This window comes from Anguilla anguilla, chromosome 10 (assembly GCF_013347855.1).
Source record: "Anguilla anguilla isolate fAngAng1 chromosome 10, fAngAng1.pri, whole genome shotgun sequence".
Lineage (NCBI taxonomy): Eukaryota > Metazoa > Chordata > Actinopteri > Anguilliformes > Anguillidae > Anguilla > Anguilla anguilla.
In genome coordinates this window covers 16219503-16239833 of record NC_049210.1, presented here as the reverse complement: position 1 = coordinate 16239833, position 20331 = coordinate 16219503, and the positions used below count along the sequence as shown (strand labels likewise).

At 40.6% G+C, this 20331-nt stretch overlaps 2 protein-coding genes across 2 annotated transcripts; both read right to left on the bottom strand.

Annotated features, from left to right (window-relative positions):
* Positions 1 to 482: 482 nt before the first annotated feature.
* ptgesl (prostaglandin E synthase 2-like) lies at positions 483 to 5054 on the bottom strand. The gene is made up of 7 exons (XM_035435483.1): positions 4740 to 5054; positions 4291 to 4479; positions 4053 to 4108; positions 3756 to 3908; positions 3266 to 3466; positions 2123 to 2240; positions 483 to 1815 (listed from the first exon to the last, which is right to left on the bottom strand). The coding sequence occupies exons 1-7, from the start codon at positions 5025 to 5027 to the stop codon at positions 1687 to 1689; spliced, it is 1134 nt and encodes a 377-aa protein (XP_035291374.1). The 5' UTR covers positions 5028 to 5054; the 3' UTR covers positions 483 to 1686.
* Positions 5055 to 6540: 1486 nt separating this feature from the next.
* On the bottom strand, positions 6541 to 18447 carry zer1 (zyg-11 related, cell cycle regulator). Its single transcript, XM_035379859.1, has 16 exons — positions 18310 to 18447; positions 17098 to 17407; positions 16689 to 16839; positions 15191 to 15624; positions 14756 to 14929; positions 13936 to 14050; positions 12429 to 12575; positions 11993 to 12166; positions 11182 to 11397; positions 10991 to 11032; positions 10640 to 10759; positions 10242 to 10357; positions 9294 to 9482; positions 8941 to 9038; positions 8668 to 8770; positions 6541 to 8535 (listed from the first exon to the last, which is right to left on the bottom strand). The coding sequence occupies exons 2-16, from the start codon at positions 17262 to 17264 to the stop codon at positions 8478 to 8480; spliced, it is 2304 nt and encodes a 767-aa protein (XP_035235750.1). The 5' UTR covers positions 17265 to 17407; positions 18310 to 18447; the 3' UTR covers positions 6541 to 8477.
* Between the last annotated feature and the right edge of the window lie 1884 nt (positions 18448 to 20331).

The following is a 20331-nucleotide window of genomic DNA, read 5'->3' as shown; positions in this document are numbered from 1 at the left end:
CAACACGTTACCCTCAATGCTTTCGTTTCTTTCCGATGCCATTCATATCAGCGGCTGAGCCATTTCACTGACGTATTCAAGAAACACCAAATATTTCTACCTGTTGTGTTAGCTCTATTTCTGGCTATTTAAACCGTGTTACATTGAAGGCAACTGAATTTTTTAACGTCTTACATGACCTATTATCGATCTCTTAAAAATCGCCCAAAATTCCTAAAGCGTTGCATTTCAGCTGTTTTTTGTTGTTTTGTTTGTTGTTGAGTGATCTGTGTTCACCCTTCTCATGTGTAATAACATCGAAGTTTGCAAATGGATCCGCACTAACTACTTCATTATTATCGCATTCAGAACGTGCATGTGTCATGAACACACATTCTGTACATTTTTGATAATGATGCTACACATGCAGGCCAGGAATCCTGCAGGAAGTGGAAAGCTAAAAAAAAAAGAAAAAAAAGATAAAATAATCATAAGCAGCGACAGATTTTTCCATCTTTTATTTCATTGAGTACAGTATCTCTTCATATCAGTATGAGACCTTAACCTTAAATTATTTCAAACTGTTTGCACTGGTATGCAACACCATTTGCACAAAGGCAAGAGCTATCTTGATGAAGGACCAACAGAAACATCCTGTTATCACATATCTTGTGGAACTTTCACAGACCCTGATCACTTAATTTCAGCATCACCATAGTATCACTCTGAGTGATAAAGGGGGGCAATTTCACACTGTTCACATCACGTCTCTTCTGTATCCTGTATGTAATGTGGACGCAAAAACATGTTGCTCTCATGTTCATGGTTGTAGTACAGTAGTATATTCTCTTGACATATGTGTATATCATGAGTTACAAGTGATTTATTTTACTTGTTTGCGCAATGGCAGAAAAAGCATTCCCCCAACTTGAGGCCAATAACCGTTTGACGATAATTACAGGAAAAATGGCCAGAGTTATGTGGTCACAGGCAGCAGATAACATCAATGGGATGGATCCTTGGATATCAAAGAATTAACATGTTAACAATTAAACTACAGAATGAAATCTTTCATATCTAATACTTATGAAAGAACTCATTCAAATGAGAAAAACTGGTTTTACAGTAACCCCACCGAAGAGGGCAAGGACTTAAGTCTTGTGATGGAAAGTATCAATAAATATTCAGGAAATAGTGCATCAAGTCAATTTCCATAGATACAAGCTTCTTACCACAAGGCCAAACAAAATCCATTGCTGTCCAGTTGGCCTTTGCAGATGTCACAAATTTGTATATTTATCTGAAAATGCAAGCTTCGGAAGTTGCTCGAAAGCCCTAAAGCTGGGATCCAGGAACAATACAAATAATGCATAGTTACAACCCAAATATTTTTTGCAAAAGATCAATTCAAAGGTATTCTATGGAGACACATTTTCAAATTATATTACTGACAGGGCAGTAAGCTCTGCCTAAACCTCAACAACCAGAGGAGCAGCCCCGCCAAGTGGAAGATCACAACTGCCACTGTCTGAATTGACCACCAGTGGAAAACAAAAAATAAAATTTCCTCCTTTAGCATATTTGTCCCTAAACTGCATGTCCCTGCGGCTGTTGCAGGTTCAGCGAACACCGACTAAGTTGTTTCAGAGCGGGTCAGGAGTTCCATTAGATTGGCTCTGCTGTGTTCTGAACCCAGCGATGTCAATGTTAGTTTTGTCCCTCATGGTGCTGGACAGCTCTCTCCATCCGCCGATACCAGTATTTCACCTTGGTGTTTTCCATCATGTCATCAAAGGACTGCAGTCCCTCCATCACTCTGAGGACCCCAAATACTGCCTGCAGATGGGATAAAGCAATGACAGAAACGGTGTGGAGTGAAATAGGAGGCAGACATGTTAAAAAAGGTTTGTGGGGCTATTGGGTAGAGCCTCCAGATGCCACAAAATTCACTCACTCAGTGCAGTCAAGTGCCACATACTCTGGAATCAAACCCCAACTGTGACAGCATTTTCTGTGGCCAGAAAATCAGTCACAGCTTCAAAGATGGAGGGTTTCATTTGGCAGGGTAAATCTTTAAAAAGTCAATATGTATTAGATCCACACAAGCTCATTCAACATGACTGATATATTGCCATTCCCATACCAGGTCTGCCAGGTTAGGCCGCTCCCCACCCATAAACTTCCTTGACTTGCCAATGGCAGACACCCAGTCATTCACAGCCTCGTACAGGTCCTGTCGCACATCATCTTGCAGGTTGTGCCTGAAAACAGGGGAGCACTATGGGTAAACTTCCTGTTGCAAAGAGCAGCCATGGGAATCATCCATAGATAGGACACAAGGAAACTAAGGGTCAGAGGACACACTCCTAGCCACACCATGCATCCACTAGACAGACATACCAGTCTTCATGTGCCTCTTAGCTGCCAAGCCCGATGATGGGGCTTATGCCCAATCCGTAACTATGCCACCAGCCATTCAACAAACCCTTTTTCAAAATTTGGAAATCTGCCTGTTTGAGATTTTGTTTGTTTTAACTGGAATTCTAAACCTCTCAAACTCCTTTACAAATTTAAATTGAGCAGACCAGTGTATCTTAAAGAATTTCAATAAACAATGGTTTCATATATTTTACGTTTTAAATGCTTAAGTGTATTCAATTGGAAAAAGACACTACACGTGCTAAAAAACGTTCAGATTCTGCTCTGATTCAAAATGGATGTTTATGCGTTTCAAACCAGGTTGTTACAGTTATTACCATTTTCACAGTCCATAAACCAATTATTTATTTTACCCCCCTCTAACATGCATATTAAATATACATTTGTGACTGGTGTTTTGGGCTGTAATAGTCATGTTGAATGGACTACTTTAATGCATTTCTCTTGCAATATAAACTAATAGTGAAAACAAACCTATTTGTATGTACTACTTATTTTTGATGTTCCCTTTACTGTTTATTAAAAAACCTTTGTCTTTTTCAGCACTGTTGGAGTCTAGACATGTTGCTGTTTCTTTATTTTCTCATTCTTATATTATTAATTAATTTAGTTTTCATAAGTACCAAGACTGTTTTTCAAACCTTGTAAACCTTAAAAGGGTTTGATCAGTTATGAATCATTTTCAAGATGACTTAAAAACCTTTCTTTTATCAGCTTTAATTATTATTGCCAGAACTGTTACAAGGACACCCTGGAACATTAACTTCTTCCAGACATAAGCAAAAAAACTGTTCTCTTAAGTTCCTTATCAGGCAAACATTAATAGCAAACTTTTTACAGTACCCACCTGCTTTTCAGTCTCTTTGAGATGAGGAACATGGCAAGCGCCCCCACATATTTGGCAAAGAAGCCCTCAAAAGTACCAAACTTGCCTTCCCGTACTATGTAGTCAAAGGAGGCCAGAGACTCACTGGGGGTCCTATACACATTTGGGGAAATGAGGTGCACCAACCAATCATCTGCCCATTGGCGCCACTTCATTTCCTCTCTAGAAGACAGGAAGTGACACAGGAGCAATGCTGAAATAAACAGGGTTCATGTATGCCAAACACTGTAACAACAATCCAATTACTTCTCAAGGTAATTCATTCTGCACGAACAAGACAACCTGTCTTGAACAGAACATGCCTCTTCTTCAGTGTCTTTTATATTATATTTGTCACCAGCATTACTGGCTATAACTCTACTGTCATGGTCTGTCAGTTCAAAAGACATTTGAATAATTAAAATTAGTGTTATAAGTAGAAATGAAAAAAAAAAACATGACATCAACATACTTTCTTGACTCCTTTTCAGGGTAGAGCTGGTCTGCTTCAATTTCACTCAGCATGAGCCAGTACTTGTTGTTGTACTCTATCACCTCTTTCCCACTATCATTTTTGGACTTCATTTCTGGGTAGCAGATAATGACCTGAGGAATTGTCTTTTCCCTGCATAGACAGAGTACAAAACACTGGGACTAAAATGTTTAAAGCTTGTTATAATATTAGTGCATTGCATATGCAAGCAAACACCAGGCACAGTTGTAATTGTTAAACACATACCAAATCTCCCTTCCAGTTAGCTATACTTACTTGCTGACCAAGAATGTCTTCAGAGTACTGATTATTACAGATGAATCGTTCAGTTGCTGTTCAGTTGAGTCATACAACAGGGGAGAAAACAAATTCACATGCACAGTGAAAAAGAGAAGAATCACATTTTCTTTGGTCACACAAAATTAATTACATTAAGTCCCTTTTTACACATTTCTTTAATCAATCATCTTATTAATATCTTTTAGTTAACTTACAGTTCATACATGTCTCTTACCACAGTATCATCTACCATCAGGATGGGCACCTTCCTGTACTTTGACCACTTGATCTCCTGACGCATGACAGGGTTGACCTCCACAATCTGGTAGGGGAGTCCAGAGTAGTCCAGAAAGGCTCGCACCTTACTGCAGAATGGACAGGTCTTGTATTGATACAGGGTCAACTTAGGTGTTGTTTCGGTTGCCTGGAGGAATCACAATACACAACAACATAGGCAGGTAGGAAATGAGGGTACCATGTGCCTGCTAGTACATCTTCTTTAATAATACGCTTAGCTTTCAAATGTAGCCACCAAGGTGTAAATAGTGTAGCTTCGTGTAAGGCGAGCTAGCTTATGAACCATTCACAAGAACATACAAACGAATGCAATTATTTCAAACAACACAAACATGACACCACAGCGGAAAGTTCTACTCGTCCAAAAGTCGAGGTTGCTAGGCTTACGTCTGCCTTTTGCTCTGCGAAATGACGCTGAAAGGTGAACTTGATCGTCTGGTACAAGCCGATACCACCTCCCAGCAAGAAAGCACATCCCAGGGTTCGGCCCCCGCCTCTTATTAGGGCACCATTAAACAATTTAGATCTGAACCCCGTGCCACCAGTTCCGTAAGCCCTTACGCCCCCCTGCCGAGAAATTCGAGGTGCGAGAGCAAAGTACCCCGTGTTACAACCCTGTGTCAGGAGAGCATGTCGCCCAACCTGGCCCAGTAATCTTGCACTGGCCGCTGCCATCTTGCCTTTACATAAACCTCCCACAATTCCGTGGGAAACGAAAGTAGCTTAACATTGGCTGAAAAGGTTCATATGACGTTGCTTTGGTTTGCCAGGCTTTGGGTTGCCAGATTTTTGATTAAATCCTACATGTAGGACTTTTAAAAAAATCAAAGAATTAGTTTGAATAAAAAACGAAAGGAATAAATTAGTGTAGCCTGGGTGCGCAGATTCCCTCTCTAAATAGAAATCCATATTTTAAAAATACAAATAAAACAAGCAATAAAACAAACTATAAGAACTTATTTGGAGAACAAGTAAACTAAACAAAACTCAATTTATTAAAAATTCTAGTTTAGGTTATTATGAAGTAGTTACCTATACATTTGAAAACTGATTTAGTTTGCTTGTTGGCAATGGTGCACTTTGAACTACATTTTATGTATGAAAGGTGCTATATAAATAAAGCTAATTATTAAAGCTTATTATTAACAGCGTATTGATTAAGATAACTAGCAATAACTACCGGACTAGCAAGCTGAAAAGCATTTAGAAAACGTGCAACTTGATGGCTGATAAAGATGTATATAAATTTCGAGAGCTACATAGTATATAATGTTTAACACATTGAAATGCTGAGCAAGCCTTGCATGAAGCAGAAAGGGAAGAGGGGCTTTGTTCAGATGCAGTGGGATCCAATAGCTAACTGACTACAGCTTGACACAATAGTTATTTTTGCTCTTAGAATTTTACTCCTTTGTGCTCATGTATTAAATACACAAGAATGTATTTTGTCAAAACAGTTTTCACTAGAGAAAAACATGCAAAAAATTACTTAAGGAGAACAAATTTAAAATATATTTTATAGTCCACTAAAGTGCTTAACTACATTTACAAAGTATTAAAAAATGGAACAACATATCTCAAAGACTGCTTTTTATTAAGAGATAAATAAAAGGCACACTGTGAATGATTTCTATAGATTTCACAACATTACGGTATAACGAACAAATCCTTACTGTAGAACATGTATACAGTATGTAGCTGTAGATCTGCAAAATATTCTGGTCAAAATTTGATGACAGGTGAAATTTACAGTAAATATATGTTGATGTATTTTTGATCTTAATACAGCGATATGCATATTTGACTACCAAAGTTTTCTAGCCACAAAAGGCTATACTAACTTTCCTGTCCTTAAAATCTGGGTTATTTTCTACATTGAACTTGTTTTCTATAGTTGCCTGTCATTTAATTAAAAGTGGAACTAACAACTGTGTAACATACATCTTGCTAGTTTGAATAAGAGAAACAAATTCTCAAATAATGCAAATAAAATTTTCAGTTATTAACTCATGATCCATAACATGCGTCAATGAACTTGTCATTCTGCACCAGAATTCCAGACTGACATTTCTGGCCATCTAGTTATAAAAAACAAGCCTATGGAATGCACAAGGGTTGCTGCGACTTACCAGGTTTATGACTCTTGGTGTATATGAAATGACATGAACAAAAAGTACAAACGAAGGCATAACCCTGTAAGCTTTTATTTATTTCGATTTTAGTCAAGATTTATAATATGCACAGATCATGTAATATTAACAATAACTAAACTGTGTGGCTCTGTGGACAACTGTGAAACTCCCAAAAAAGTCCCTCTCAACTGTGAAACTACACATACGACTTCACCGTTCAGATATGCGTAAACAAGTTAAAAAAAAAAAAAAAAATTCAGCATTTTTAGGGCTGAAACATTTCCTGACACTAATTCTACTATTTTGTCTGGCATCCTGGCCAATAGAAATACGTATCTGCAAATTTTTATAGAAGCAGAGGAAATGAATCAAACAATATTCACTAAATGACTGTTGCCTGGGCCAGTGTGATGCCAAAAAAAATCCCGACGTGAATTTACCTCTAACATTCTTGTCACGCCTCCAAATAGAAGTTTTAAAAAAAAATTTTTTTTTTTAAACAATGTTATTCAAAGTATGCTATTAATGGGAATATAGATAAAACATGTTTTTTCCTCAAGATAACCACAGAGAAAATTTGTCCACACATAAACAAGTTCAAACCCATTAACTCAGAAACATATTATCAACTTTCAGTGGTTGTGAAAATGTAAATTTCAAAGATCATTTGTACTATCATTACCATTACATTCTCTAAAAACCTATCTTAACCTTGATGAGATGTCAGTTGTGATAATGGCAACTAAATCCTGATGCAAGACTTGTACCTCATCAGAGTAACTTGATTCTTTATTCAGGACATCTTATTTCCATAACTCAACAAGGCAGTTGTGATATACAATGATAAAAATGTATACTTCATTGTTTAAAGAAAGGAAATACAAGGTTCTGACAACAGAAATAACACATAATATTGAGTTTTAAAATTGGCTCTAAGCATTGTTTTTACAGCTGAAATGGATTTGTGATGTGTTTCATGAGTTTTTAAAAATATAAATAAACTATTATTTAGAAAACATCAGTAAAGAAAAAAGTGCAATGAGCCAACACTTGAAATGCACAGTACAGCAAATATGTTTAATACACTGTAGTTCTCTCCTTAATTATCCATTTCAGAGTGTGGTTTTATAGCTTTGTAGACATTTTCTTTGATCCAGAAAAAGATCTATTGCAAGAAATCATAGGAGTGTTTATAATCATGTTAAAAACAAACATACAAACAAAAAGGAGAAATTTACTCCCAAGTATGTACAATTCAAACTAATGTCTTCCTTGTTGTTGACAGTCACCAGTGTGGGGGAAGACAATGTTTTTTTTTCTTCTTTTTTAAACCTGTTGCTCAGTGTCCACCCCACGCAATGAGAGAGGAAAGAGGTACAACCTTAGCTAAATGAGAGAGACATTACTGTGCTGCTCTGTAATAACAACCGTTCACACAAACAACTCCTCACACGAACAGTCCACACCCTGATCTCAAGGGTTTGTGACGTCTTTGTGGCAGAATTCCAAAAAAATCCCTTAGGGGAAACGGACAGTAACATTCAGAAATTACTGAGTTTTCTGACAATGGGTGCTATGCAGAAACTAAGCTGATAGGAAAAAGCCTTCCACCTAAGACCAGACCCACACCAAAGGGGACCACTGGAAGCACTCCTTGTTTTCTTATCTTATTAAGTAGAGAACACCTCCCAAATGTTTTGTTCCATAAAACACACACACAAAGTGGAGCAAACCAGAAAAACAAAACACAACCATATAACTTGTACAAGTAGTATGTCCTGTGTGCAACACAAAAAATAACACCTCCTATGCAGCTTCTCCTACTGATGTCCCACAGCAAGGTTCCTTCTAGAAACTGAGCCGTGCTCTGAATGGTTCCTTTCCTCACACATGTTACAGTAAATCAACTGCAGACAATTCCTGGTGAGAGACAAAAAACATTCTTTTCCTCTTCTGGTTCTGTAGCTCCCAGTGTTGTCCTCCTTGTCGCCATTTACCTTGAAGTGTCCATGGGATCCTCTTTGAAGTTCCCACAGTGTTCCATCACCTTCCTGGAAACCCCAAAGTGAAATTTAGCATTAGAGACAGGTAAAAAAAATGTGATGATTACTGGGTTAAATATTTGTGGTGTTGTAGGCATGAGGACAAGACGTGTTGCTGAGGGGGAAAGATTCTCTACCTACCGTGCCATTTCCTTGGTCTCCTCCTCTGATGTATCAAGCTCTAGCACCTTCTGCAGGAGGGCGATTCCTCCTTCTTTGATCAGCAGGGGGCAGTATTTACCCGCTGATGTGTGTGCGTGTGTGTGAAAGAGAGAGAGAGACAGAGAGAGAGTAAATACAGATATATTAAAAATGTTGCATCCATACATCTAATGCTGATTCAGAGATTGAGACCACTGAAGGCAAGCCATGCCAGCACTTCTGGTGCCAGCATCTGGCATACAAGATACTTACGGTAGACAGACACCAGGTTGAACAGCGCCCATGTGGCCCAGTGCTGGCTAACAGGGGCAATGCCTTGAGGCAGCAGGCGCAGTATTGGCTCAAAAGACCTGTGGAGGAACAATTGGCAGAATTGCTAATCTTCTTACAGTATTTGACTTTCTACCGACTGTCTGCCACCTCCTATTTAATTTTTTAGCTGATGCTCATATCTGTAGTGAGCAACTTTCAACACAGTACAGGTACAAAAATAAGAGCAACACAACTGAAATAATGCATCATCTTAGAAGTAACACCGTAATAAAAATTCAATTGAATCTAACTTCCATTTTCAAATATTACATATGACATCGACTGTGTCCCACCTGTAGTTAATATTCCTGTGAGAGTTGACGTCCCAGCTCTGGATGGCTTTCCACATCCTGTCCATCACAGCATCCCTTTTGGGCTCGTCCATGGCCCAGGCGTCCGGCCCATCAAAAATAATGTGGGAGAGCACACCGCAGGCGTTGTATGACACCTCGATACCATCTGCCTTGCTGTCCAGGAGGTCACTGCATGGGGACGTGGAGAAAGATGCTGCTTTGATCCTGGCCAGTCGAGAGGATTATTTCAATCCCTCCATGTTTAAAATATTACTTAAATATAGACAAAACACTAGCCAGGATGGGCTGAAAAGTCTGTTTCTGTCTGCAGATATTCATATTACAATTTAAAATGTTTTGCAGTATAGTGTGGTTACTCAGGGTTTTTCCTGGCTCAAAATGAGGCAGTGGTACTGTGAATTATTTCCTACTTTTTAACGGAAAGTTATGATCAGATGATGACTGTACCGTCTTTTCACCTGCCCTCTTCATTCTCTGCCTCACAAACTTTATTTCAAAAAAAAATTTCAGCGGTGCTTACACAGAAAAAGTGCCAAAAACGCAGGAAGAATACACTGCACACTACAAACAAAAGATATTCCCAGGTCTACAAAGGCCGATGTCCCAAACTTGAACCACAACAATATAATTACTTCTTTGAGGCAATCGTGTTGTTTATTGATCATACTATTTGGCAGCATTGTGGGATTCAAAGAGAAAGCACATAATTTGAATGAAAAGTCAAAAATGAGATGTTGCGCTCCAGCTTGCTTGCTGAACACGAGTAAATAAAAAAATAACAAAGTGAATGCAAAACAGAAAAGTGAAAAGAGGTGTGCAAAAACACAGCTGCCAAAATAAGAGTCGATGGTCTTCCACAGACAGACAGAAACTGATGTACAAAGGCATGGTGTGGAAGGAGTGAGCCCGCGTGCCCCTCCCTCTCACCTGAAAACAGTGATGAACTGCGGGGTCAGCAACTGTGGCCTCAGGGCCCGCACCTCTGCCACATTACCCAGAAGCCCCAGCATGTTGCGGTGCAGCTCCTGCTTATCAGGAAACTCCTGGAGAGAAGTAAGAAAACACTGGTCACATGACCTGGATGCGTAAAGGTGGCAGGGCAACCAGCCTAACGACCGTTAGCCAAGTTCCGGTTAATAATTTTCTTGCCCAAATTAATTTATAAATATTGTTTTCGAAAAACACTTAGGCCATTTTTGCAATTTAACGGGAAAATAAATAGAATGATACTTGTTCCATACTCAGTACCATAGATCACAGATGTCACACACATAATGTGGAGGGACAAAGAGAGAAAAAGCTCTCTGTGTGAGCTGGGGTCTCACCTCTAGGCACTCCAGGAAAAGAGTCATTCCCCTGCAGTTGAGGAACATCTCACAGTTATCGGGCGTCTCGTCCGTGATGTTCCACAGAGCGCTCCAGGAGAACTCCATTACCTGGTCACACTGGAGCCAAGAGGCAACTGCTGAATACACAACTGTGTGTGTGTGTGTGTGTGTGTGTGTGTGTGTGCATGTGTGTGTGTGTGTGTGTGTGCATGTGTGTGTGTGTGTGTCTGTGTGTGTGTGTGTGCATCTGTGTGTGTGTGTGTGTGTGTGTGTGTGTGTGTGTGTGTGCATGTGTGTTTGAGAAAGTGCAGTGCACGTGCATTTTAGTCTTAATGGGTTATAACTTACCATCTTGTCATGTAGCTTTTTCTGTATTAAGTTCAACATTGTCTGCAGAAAAGAGGAGGAATGAGAGGTAATTAACAAACAGCACTATGAAGCTTCAGTCATAAGCAGCACACTTCTCCTTCATATCAGCGTACACTTCCACTGGAAATTTGCCCCAAGACTGCACGGGCCTCCCGGATTCCCCTGCGTACCGTGACGAAGCCCATCTTTCCCACGGCCTCCTTGTGGTCGTTGTCCACCTGGCAGACCAGGGCGTTGCAGAGGTGCACGGCGATGCGCTGGATGGACTCGTCCTGCCGGGCCGGCTCCAGGATCTTCAGCAGCAGCTGGTTGACACGGTGGTACTGGAACTCCAGCTCCTCCGGGATGCTGAAGTTGCACAGGGTCAGGCAGCAGTTCCTCTGGACCTGGAGAGAGCACAGGGCCAGGCTGAAAGGCTCGCTACGGCAATAACTCAAATCTGTGCAGATAAATATCAGACTAAATATAAAGTTTTTCTGCAACTGACTATTCAGTTTATTACTATTCAGAGTAACCTCTGGCTCTTTTACTAGATTTTGTAGATAAAATGAAATCTTAAATTAAGCCAAAGTTATTTAGTTCCTGTGCAAAATTCGACCCAGATGCATACACAAGTCGCATTCAAGCCGAAATAAATAAATATCACATACATACACTGGGCTCCATAATATTTGCGACAAAGACATAATTATAATTTTAAAAATACATATTTAAAAAAATATTTGTCCCAAACATTATGGAACTCAGGTCCATAAATCAGATTCCACACTGACTTTCAAAAGCTGACATAATGCAAATCTATAAAAACATATCTGCATAAATACACTTCCACCTCCAGAACCAAGAAACAAAGATGGCTCATTGAACATAGCACTCGAAAAGGGAAAATCTCAAACGCCGAAGCGTGGGGGGGGGCGAGGATGGAGAACCCCCGGGACAGAACGCAGGGAGGAGCGCGACCGTGTGACCCCCTCCGCTCACCGTGACCTCCTGGTACTGCTCCATGCCGTTCAGGACCACCTGGATTACCTCCCTGCGCAGCCGGGCGCTCTGGTCGGTGCGGTACTCGGTGTTGGTCAGGTAGAAGAGCGCCGCGCTCCCCGTCACCTGGATGCTCTTGTCGTACTTGTGGAGCTTCAGGGCTGAGATCACCAGCTGGGAGGACACCGAAACGTTACCCCAGGTTAGAACCTAGAACGTCTACTGTGGTACAGCTCAAATAATTCTGCTTGCCAATGGAAGCTGTAAGTCCTACCATTGGACAGAACGTTGCAGTTACAATCTGGTTTGAATTAGTCGCAGCAGTATAATAAAGCAGCATGTCAAAATCCACAAAGCGATAAACTGGCGGCCATTTTGGATGGGATGCATGCCCCCCCCCCCACATCCCCCCAGGACAGGCGAGCTCCTGCTGTACCTGTAGGGCCCGGAGCAGCTGGTTGCAGTGCTGTATCCTGGCGATGTCAAACAGGTGGTTAATCGCTCGGTGCGCCACCTCCGGGCGAAACTCTGTGTAGGCCTCAATGGCGTTCAGGATCTGATCCTCATTCTTGGCTCCAGTGACCTGAGCAAAAAAGAAAAGAAAAGAAAAAACAATTAAATAAAAAATATTTAAAGGGACAAGAGATTTCAAAGTGTCAAGGCCAAAATGGCAGTCACAATTTTTTAAAAAGTGAAATTTCTCGTATTCTTTTCTCTCTTCCCCTCACTGAAACATCCTCCATCGATCTGGGAGGGGGCACAGGGATCCTCGGAAACACATTCATCCAGCTGCCACTAGGGTTGGGTGGCGTCAAAATTGTCACACCATCCTTGAAAAATACCTTGGTAGACAATATACTGTTTAAATTATTTACAAACATAAATAAATTACAAAGATCAGTGGCTGTGCTGTGTGAAAGCATGCTACCCTGCATGCTTATAATTCACATACCATTTGGGCTACATAGTTAGCCTACGTCAGCTATGCTCCTGTGTATTAGCTGCACATTATTTCAATAATCACTTTGTTATTATTAATTAATTTGACACAGAACATAATTGGACAATGGCTACTTTAAGCCACCTTTAGGTTACGATCTGTGCCAGATTCAAACAGCCCAAATGCAGGACAACAGGACGATATAGCGGAACATAATGGGGCGGAGTGGGAAATTTAATTTTTGTACGTACACTGCATTACTTCAAATGATAGCAGAAATTTGATATAGGTGAAGCTTCACCTTTCTTAAACACTATTTATCTTGTTGCAGCATTGTCCACTAGGCAACAGGTGTCACAATTTAAAACAGAAGTATGCATAGCTGTGTGCTAAGATGCTGTCTAAGGAACATGGAGCAAGGCAGTGGGATTACATAAGAAAGACGTTACTGGTCTGGGTTCCTCACCACTAGCGCTTTCTGGGCCAATGTTTAATCACATAACACATGCAGCTGTGTTTCAATCAATATTCTCTAAAAACTGGAGCCTGGCAGTGTGACAGCACTGAAAAATAATACCACATTATCAGTGTCATACCACTGCACGTGGTATTCTGTATTCCCTGTATACCGCTCAATTTGAGCTGCTGCCTATCTTCAATCTGCAGTTCACCAGCTCAGCAGGGCAGTCACCGTGGTGGAGGACTGTGTAACTGGCACTGACAGATGGTAGGTGGCTCACCCACCAGAGGAGTCACTAATGACAAAGAGGGCCATCCCAATAGCTTCCCTGCCTGGGTGAAACTATGGCCTAAATAATTTTACTCTGGGGGGACACTGGAACAGTATGAATGGACCAATGTACTGATTCAGAATAAGTTCTTCAAACTGAGGGTGCCACCTGGTATCCCAATTCATCATAAATTCTGACAATGTGCAATACAACACCAATAAACCCACTGTCTCACACTGGTGTTCTTGTTTTTAGGGGCAGGACGCGATTACCTTATATGCTGGAATGTGCGTCAGGTTACAGAGTGTGGTGTCATACAGCCCCAGGAACTGCAGCGGCCTCTTCAGCTCCTGGAAAGGGTATATGCTGCTCTTGGATGGCTCCGTGCTGAAAAATGAAGCAAGCCAGACCATAATTTAGCACCCCCCTGCGAATCACACCTCTCTCACATTCACACGGTGAGCTGCTTGAGATCACAAAACCACTTTAAAGACAACAATGAAAACATGCGCACCACAGCACTTCAGGGTCTTCAAATGCTAAAATATTTTTTAAATGTTACCTTTCTCGTTGTGTTCAAATAACCTTTTTTTTAATTTTCTAATTACACTGTTCATCCAAAAATTTTCAAACCTTCATGAACGAGCACTTTGATATTATAAAACCTGTAAAACAGGAATCAGAAAATGTTTGTGGGGCAATCTGAACAGTCTTATGGTGTGATAAAAGTTATTAAGTCTGATTGTGGTTAGACTCGTTTAAACCAACCCATCGGCACGAAAAAATGTTTGCCTGTTTATGACATGAGTCATAACTGCATTAAAGGTCAGACTGGCATTCTGTTTAGACACACAGTCAGTTCTGAAGATGTATGCTTTTTAGGAAATTTGATTTATTCTAGAAAGTATTTGTTTTAAGCAAGTTACGCATCAAAACTGAAACCCAATATTATTTTTTTTTTATTAAAAATGATTGGACCAGAGGGTATAAAGTTTTGTGTTTGTCAAAATTTGCTGCAATAGCCCCTGAAAAGAGGGCCTGTATCTTTGAGGGAAGCTAGTATGAGCTGGCAAAGAAATGAGAAAACCTTACCTGGGACGTCCCATGGCCTCCTCGAAATATGGGACCGCGCAGTTGTCTAGCATGACATGACCCGATATGTCCAAGGAGACCAAGTTGACCAGGCTCTGCACAATCGCTGTCAGAATCTTCCGGGTCATCTTGAATTTGGAGTTACGTCGGCTCTCGCGCGAGATGTCCAGGTGTCTGAAAGACAAGCCGGAATATTGGCACGAGCAACGATGCTGATCATTTCCAGAACGCACTTACAAAAGACAAACATTCATACTCAACGCCTGATGCAAGGAAAAAAGCACAAAGAATGTTCTCTGTAGACACACAGATTTAGACGTGCCCTCTGGTAGCGAGCATTAAAAAGGCTTTTGAATCTCACATGCCAGGTAAAAAAAAAGAGGCAAAACCCCAAATCATCACCATCCCTCCCCCCCAGCAGCCCCAAGTAATCACCGGAGGCAGGCCATCTGAACGATGGTGTGAATGTGTTCCTCTGACAGGTCCACATTGTACAGCACCAGAGAGGCCAGGCGGTCTTTCCACTGGGACAAGAAAGTCATTTTGGGCAGGTGGACGTAGGAGAGGTCCAGGGAGGTGAGGGAGGGGAGGGGCTTCAGCAGGGTCTCCACGTCAACCTCAGCCGTCAGGTTGCCCAGGTTGAGGAGGCGCAGCCGGTTGAAGCCCTGGAAGCTGAAGTCGGTGTCTAGCATATGCCGGCAGGGCCGGTCCTCGTCGTCACACGCCAGCGGGGCCCCGCCCCTCTTGAAGAATATGTTGCTGCAGCCGAACAGGCTGAGGGAGACCAGGGTTTGCCTGAAGTTACACAGAGCTTTCAGGCTGCGAGCCGTCAGGCTGCTGCAGTTGGTGAGGTGGAGCTCGATCAGGTCCTGAAACAGGGAGGGGAAAACAGCATAAGAGAAAACCCGAAGAAAAAAAAACGTTATTTGAGATACAAATGAGATACAAACATGTCAGAGCTTCACCACAAAGCTCCTGCAACTATCGACAGAACAAACCATTTTGATATGCAAATCCAGGCTGCGAGTGTAGAAATGCTACAGTACAGCTGATATGCTTTTATCACCAATAAAATGCGAAACCTGTTGACAGCTCAAGTAAACTACGTCACAACTTTGGTTTTATAGTCTGCCACAGAATTAAACTACTCTATAAATACACCATGTTTTTCACACTCATTGCCACATCCCTGTCGTATGAGAAGAACAAACCAACAAACATGCACTGAAATTTCCAAAAGTATTTCATTGTTAATACCACCAGCAAGGCAGAATGAGAATGATGTGTGACTTCAGAACACATTCTCTGTTTAAGTGTGTGGACAGTGATTATGTGCATGTATCTGTGCTCCCTCACCACAGGCAGGAAATTATGCATCATGTGGGCTTTACACCTGCAGGTTTTATACACAAATCTATTGAGCAGTTATGGATTCACACCTGCAATAACAGGTACTTTGATTACCTTACGGAACACCTTGCTGTTATAACTTGCATACGTTGCGCTCTCCCTAGTCTATTTGAATTAAATTAACTTTTTTCTTGCACTGTGTGGACAATCCTGATCTTTCAAGGTTACAGTATTTAGATACTGTTCAGTCAAAGGCTGGCTATAAACAATAATAACTAGCGACTACAAAGACTATGAAATATGATCACCTCAAGGAAGGCACTGAGATGTGAGACCAATAGGAAACCAGACGCATTTAAAACAAAACCCAGAGAAAAAATCACCATAGCATTTATTCTTCATGTTAATATATATATATATATATATATATATATATATATATATATATATATATATACATACACACTTCTTCATTTAATAAATTGTATTTTTGGATGATGAAAACAGACCATTCAGGTCCATCTAGGCTCATATGGCCTATTGTGCTGTAAGCAGCATTCAACTGATGTCTTGTGGTCCCCACCTGTTTCGCAATAGCCTCTAGGTCTCTATCTCGCACAGTGTCTTCCCTCAGCTGCACCCGTGTCAGCCGGGTGCTGTAGGGGTCCGAGAACAGCAAGAAGAAGCTCTCGTGCATTTCGAAATTGCTGTCTGTTTGAACCAGCTCCATGTAACTGAAAATACAACAACATTGGACAAAACATTTTTAAATAACTGTGGCGTAGATACATTTCCGCACGATCGTAACTACACTTTAAAGTTTAAATGCTTTAACATATTTTCCTAACAATATTGGTCGTTGCGTCTCATGGAGCAAAGGAATAACTAACTCTGATGAACTCTGCAATTTGTTGTCCATATGTGCACAATTTACAAGAAAAATCTATGACTGTCCAATGACCGACAATGTATACATATTCGCTATCACTTACGCGCTGACAAGCTTATCGCAGATCTCGCTGGGTAAAAATATATCTGGGTTCAGCCGTAGGCTGTTCTTGTCTCCGAGGCAGCACATCGTCCTCCTAAGGTTCCGAAGACAGTATACGGTGCTCAGTGCCATCAGGGACTCCGGGTTGTCCCCAGCTTTCGCCGCCATGGCAGCTTCTCTCCGCAGACGCGGTCAACAACAGGCAAAGCAACTGGCCTCGAGGTGGACGCAAGTTTTCACACCGACATCGGGATGTTCTTCCAAATGGGGGTAGCGCTAAAGACACCCAACCCAGGCCACACGACAGGCAACTGTGAACGAAAAATAAGACAAATCAAGAAACAAACACCGGTAGCTGGCAACAAATATGGAAAGCGATACAGCCAAATAGAACGAATTATTGCTATCTGAAAACACAGGAGAGTGAAATGATTAAATGGGATATCAATATCTAAACAAATAAATCGTCGTTAATATAAGCTACAAAAACCACCACGACGCCTATAGACTAACTATTTTGTAACAATTGTATAAATTAAAATGTCAAAATCAATGGAGCGTAAACTACGTACAATCATGACAGAACAACACAACTATCGTTAGCTACCTAGTCTAACGTCGTCCAGTTCGCTCATTGCTAGAATACTTGACTAGCCAACTGGCTAACCAGTTAGCAAAATATTATGTCTCTTGTCAGCGAGTTTGAAAACTGACCGGTTGAAATAACAAGTTGTCCAAAACCAACAAACTAACACTTAACTAACATAGTAGATGGTTAGATAAACGATTCTAATACTGTATGTCGGTAAGTAGGTAGCTTGCTAGCAAGCCAGCAAACTTACTAAAATTGTCAACTGATGAGTGAAGAATAAGACTCAGTCATTATCATTTAACGTAACAAGTCGACACAACCAAACACACAACTAATAATTCACAATAAAGACACAGCAGTGATCACTATCAAGCCACTATACATTTTTATGTAGCTAACATTAGCCAGATCGGTTTACACCAATAGCCAGATATACAGCAAGCAAGCTAACGCACTAGCCAGCTCGCTTGTTATTCATACCCAGTCATGTAGCGCTAGCTAGCGAGTAAAGCTAGCTCGGTAGCTTGTATGCTAGTCAGCTAACTAATTTCTTTTGAGATTCATCGTTTTCACGATCTGTCATCCCTGCTCAAGTGCACAGGTTATTAGACACCCTCATACCTTAACGTTAACGACAGATGGTTGTTCCCGTTAATTTGGTTTTTATTTTTATTTACTTAGCTATTTTCCTTCCCTTTCGTTTTTTCGTGGTCTCCTCTGCTGTCAACAAAACAGACTGTGCTTCCGGTTCAACCATTCTGTGACCGACAGAATGGCTTCCTTTGCCAGCACCGGCTGAGGAAAAGATAGTGGGGTGGTCCAAGATATTACACCCCTGCCACAGTTAGTTCCAGTTTGTACACTTTGTATACTCAACCATAACGGACAACTTCGCTGACTTCGAAAACTATAAAGTCAGAAACAGCAATAACAACTTATTCTTGTCTCCAGTCCTGCTATGATTACTTCTCTTCATTAGACAACATTCACACTTGTTCAGTGTTCATAGTAGTCTGTTGCAGGACACACCAGTTAATAAAATAAAACTTGTATGGATGTACACGTAATGTTGTTTCAGTCAGAAGATCAAATACAAAAAAAACTTACTGCTCAACATTGCCTCACCCCCCCCCCCCCCCTTATATTACAAAGCATGCCAAATAACCCTGAATATTCTTTAAATTGTAATTCAGTTTAATTTAAAAAAGAGTACTGGCATGAAATGAAAACTAATATTTATGTCTATAATTGAAAAAGCTATTAAATTAATCTGTTCTATGGACAGCCTGTGGAAACATAATGCTGCTGTATAAGGTGCTTTGGAATTACTTGAAGTGTATTTTCTTGCTTTGGACCAGAAACCCTGAACGCCCCCATTGGTCATCAGCCACTGGTCATCAAAAGCCCTTTGTAGTATTGCGCCATTCGCCATCAAAATCTTACGTAGTATCTGAAATATTCTTCATTGTAAAAACAATCTGGGACAATTAGAAACATAAAACAATTTAAATAATACTAAAAACCCAGAAAGAGAACTACCCCTTTATGAATGTTGTTTTCAACATTTAACTTGCACTGTAGGTCACAAATGTATTTCTAAAATCAACCTTAAAATCCTCAATTTCTTCATGCCATCCACAACTGAGGAGCGGTTCATGGCAGTAAGGTACAGTGAATCAACATGGAAAACCTTCATATTAGTTATGATAGATTTTCCTTGAAGAATGACTAAAATATATATAATATCATTTTCCATCCCATCTGTTGATTCAGCTGGAAGCACAGATATTGCACAGTTGATTTGATCAGTTTTTTTATTTTTATTTTATGCAAAGCAGCTGTCTGTCAGTCAAGGAAGCACATCTATCAAAGCTGTCTAGATGATGGAATGACCCTGGGTTTTGTGACATATTTGCTTTAAAGTGTACGTAATTTAGGATTATCCTATTTTTTTCAAGCGGAATATTTGCACTTGAGGACACATCTGTTAAATCCTGAATGGCATGCAGCTGCTGCTCAAAGTTGTTTTTAACCTTCCAACTACCTGGTTCCAGAAAATTTCAAGCTACCAAAAGATGAAGGTTCCATCTCGTTGATGGGGAAGTTATGGACACAACAAGATGAAAAATATAGTATGTCCCAGAACTGTGGCTATTTATACCAAATGCAATTAGAAAACACTTTGTACTCCCTTCTGGAGCCGTTAGGATCATTGTTAATTGAGTGTCACCTCAAAGCAGCTGAGTGGTTACGAGGAAAGGGCATTGCATGCATAGTGGCAGTGTATTCTATTTCCTTATGAATTCCACCAGGTGTCACTGTAGACTCGTAGTAGGTAAAAATGCTTTCACATGTAATCAATGTTGATTTAAAAAATATACTTTGCCCGTATCTATTTTGTAAAGACGTTTAATATATATAAAATATTTCCAATTTATTTTCCCCAAGAAAATATTGCTTTTGATTTCTGACTTCTGCACCCTTTTCGGCGTTGAAAAAGCCATGGATGAAAACCATTAATTCAGTGATTTAACCTGGACCAGAGCGCAGGTAAGTTGCTGTAAGCGGCATCTAAGACATATCGTCAAAGGCATATGGGAATTCACATATCCATGCTGTGGCTCCTGAGGTCAGAAGTAGAGG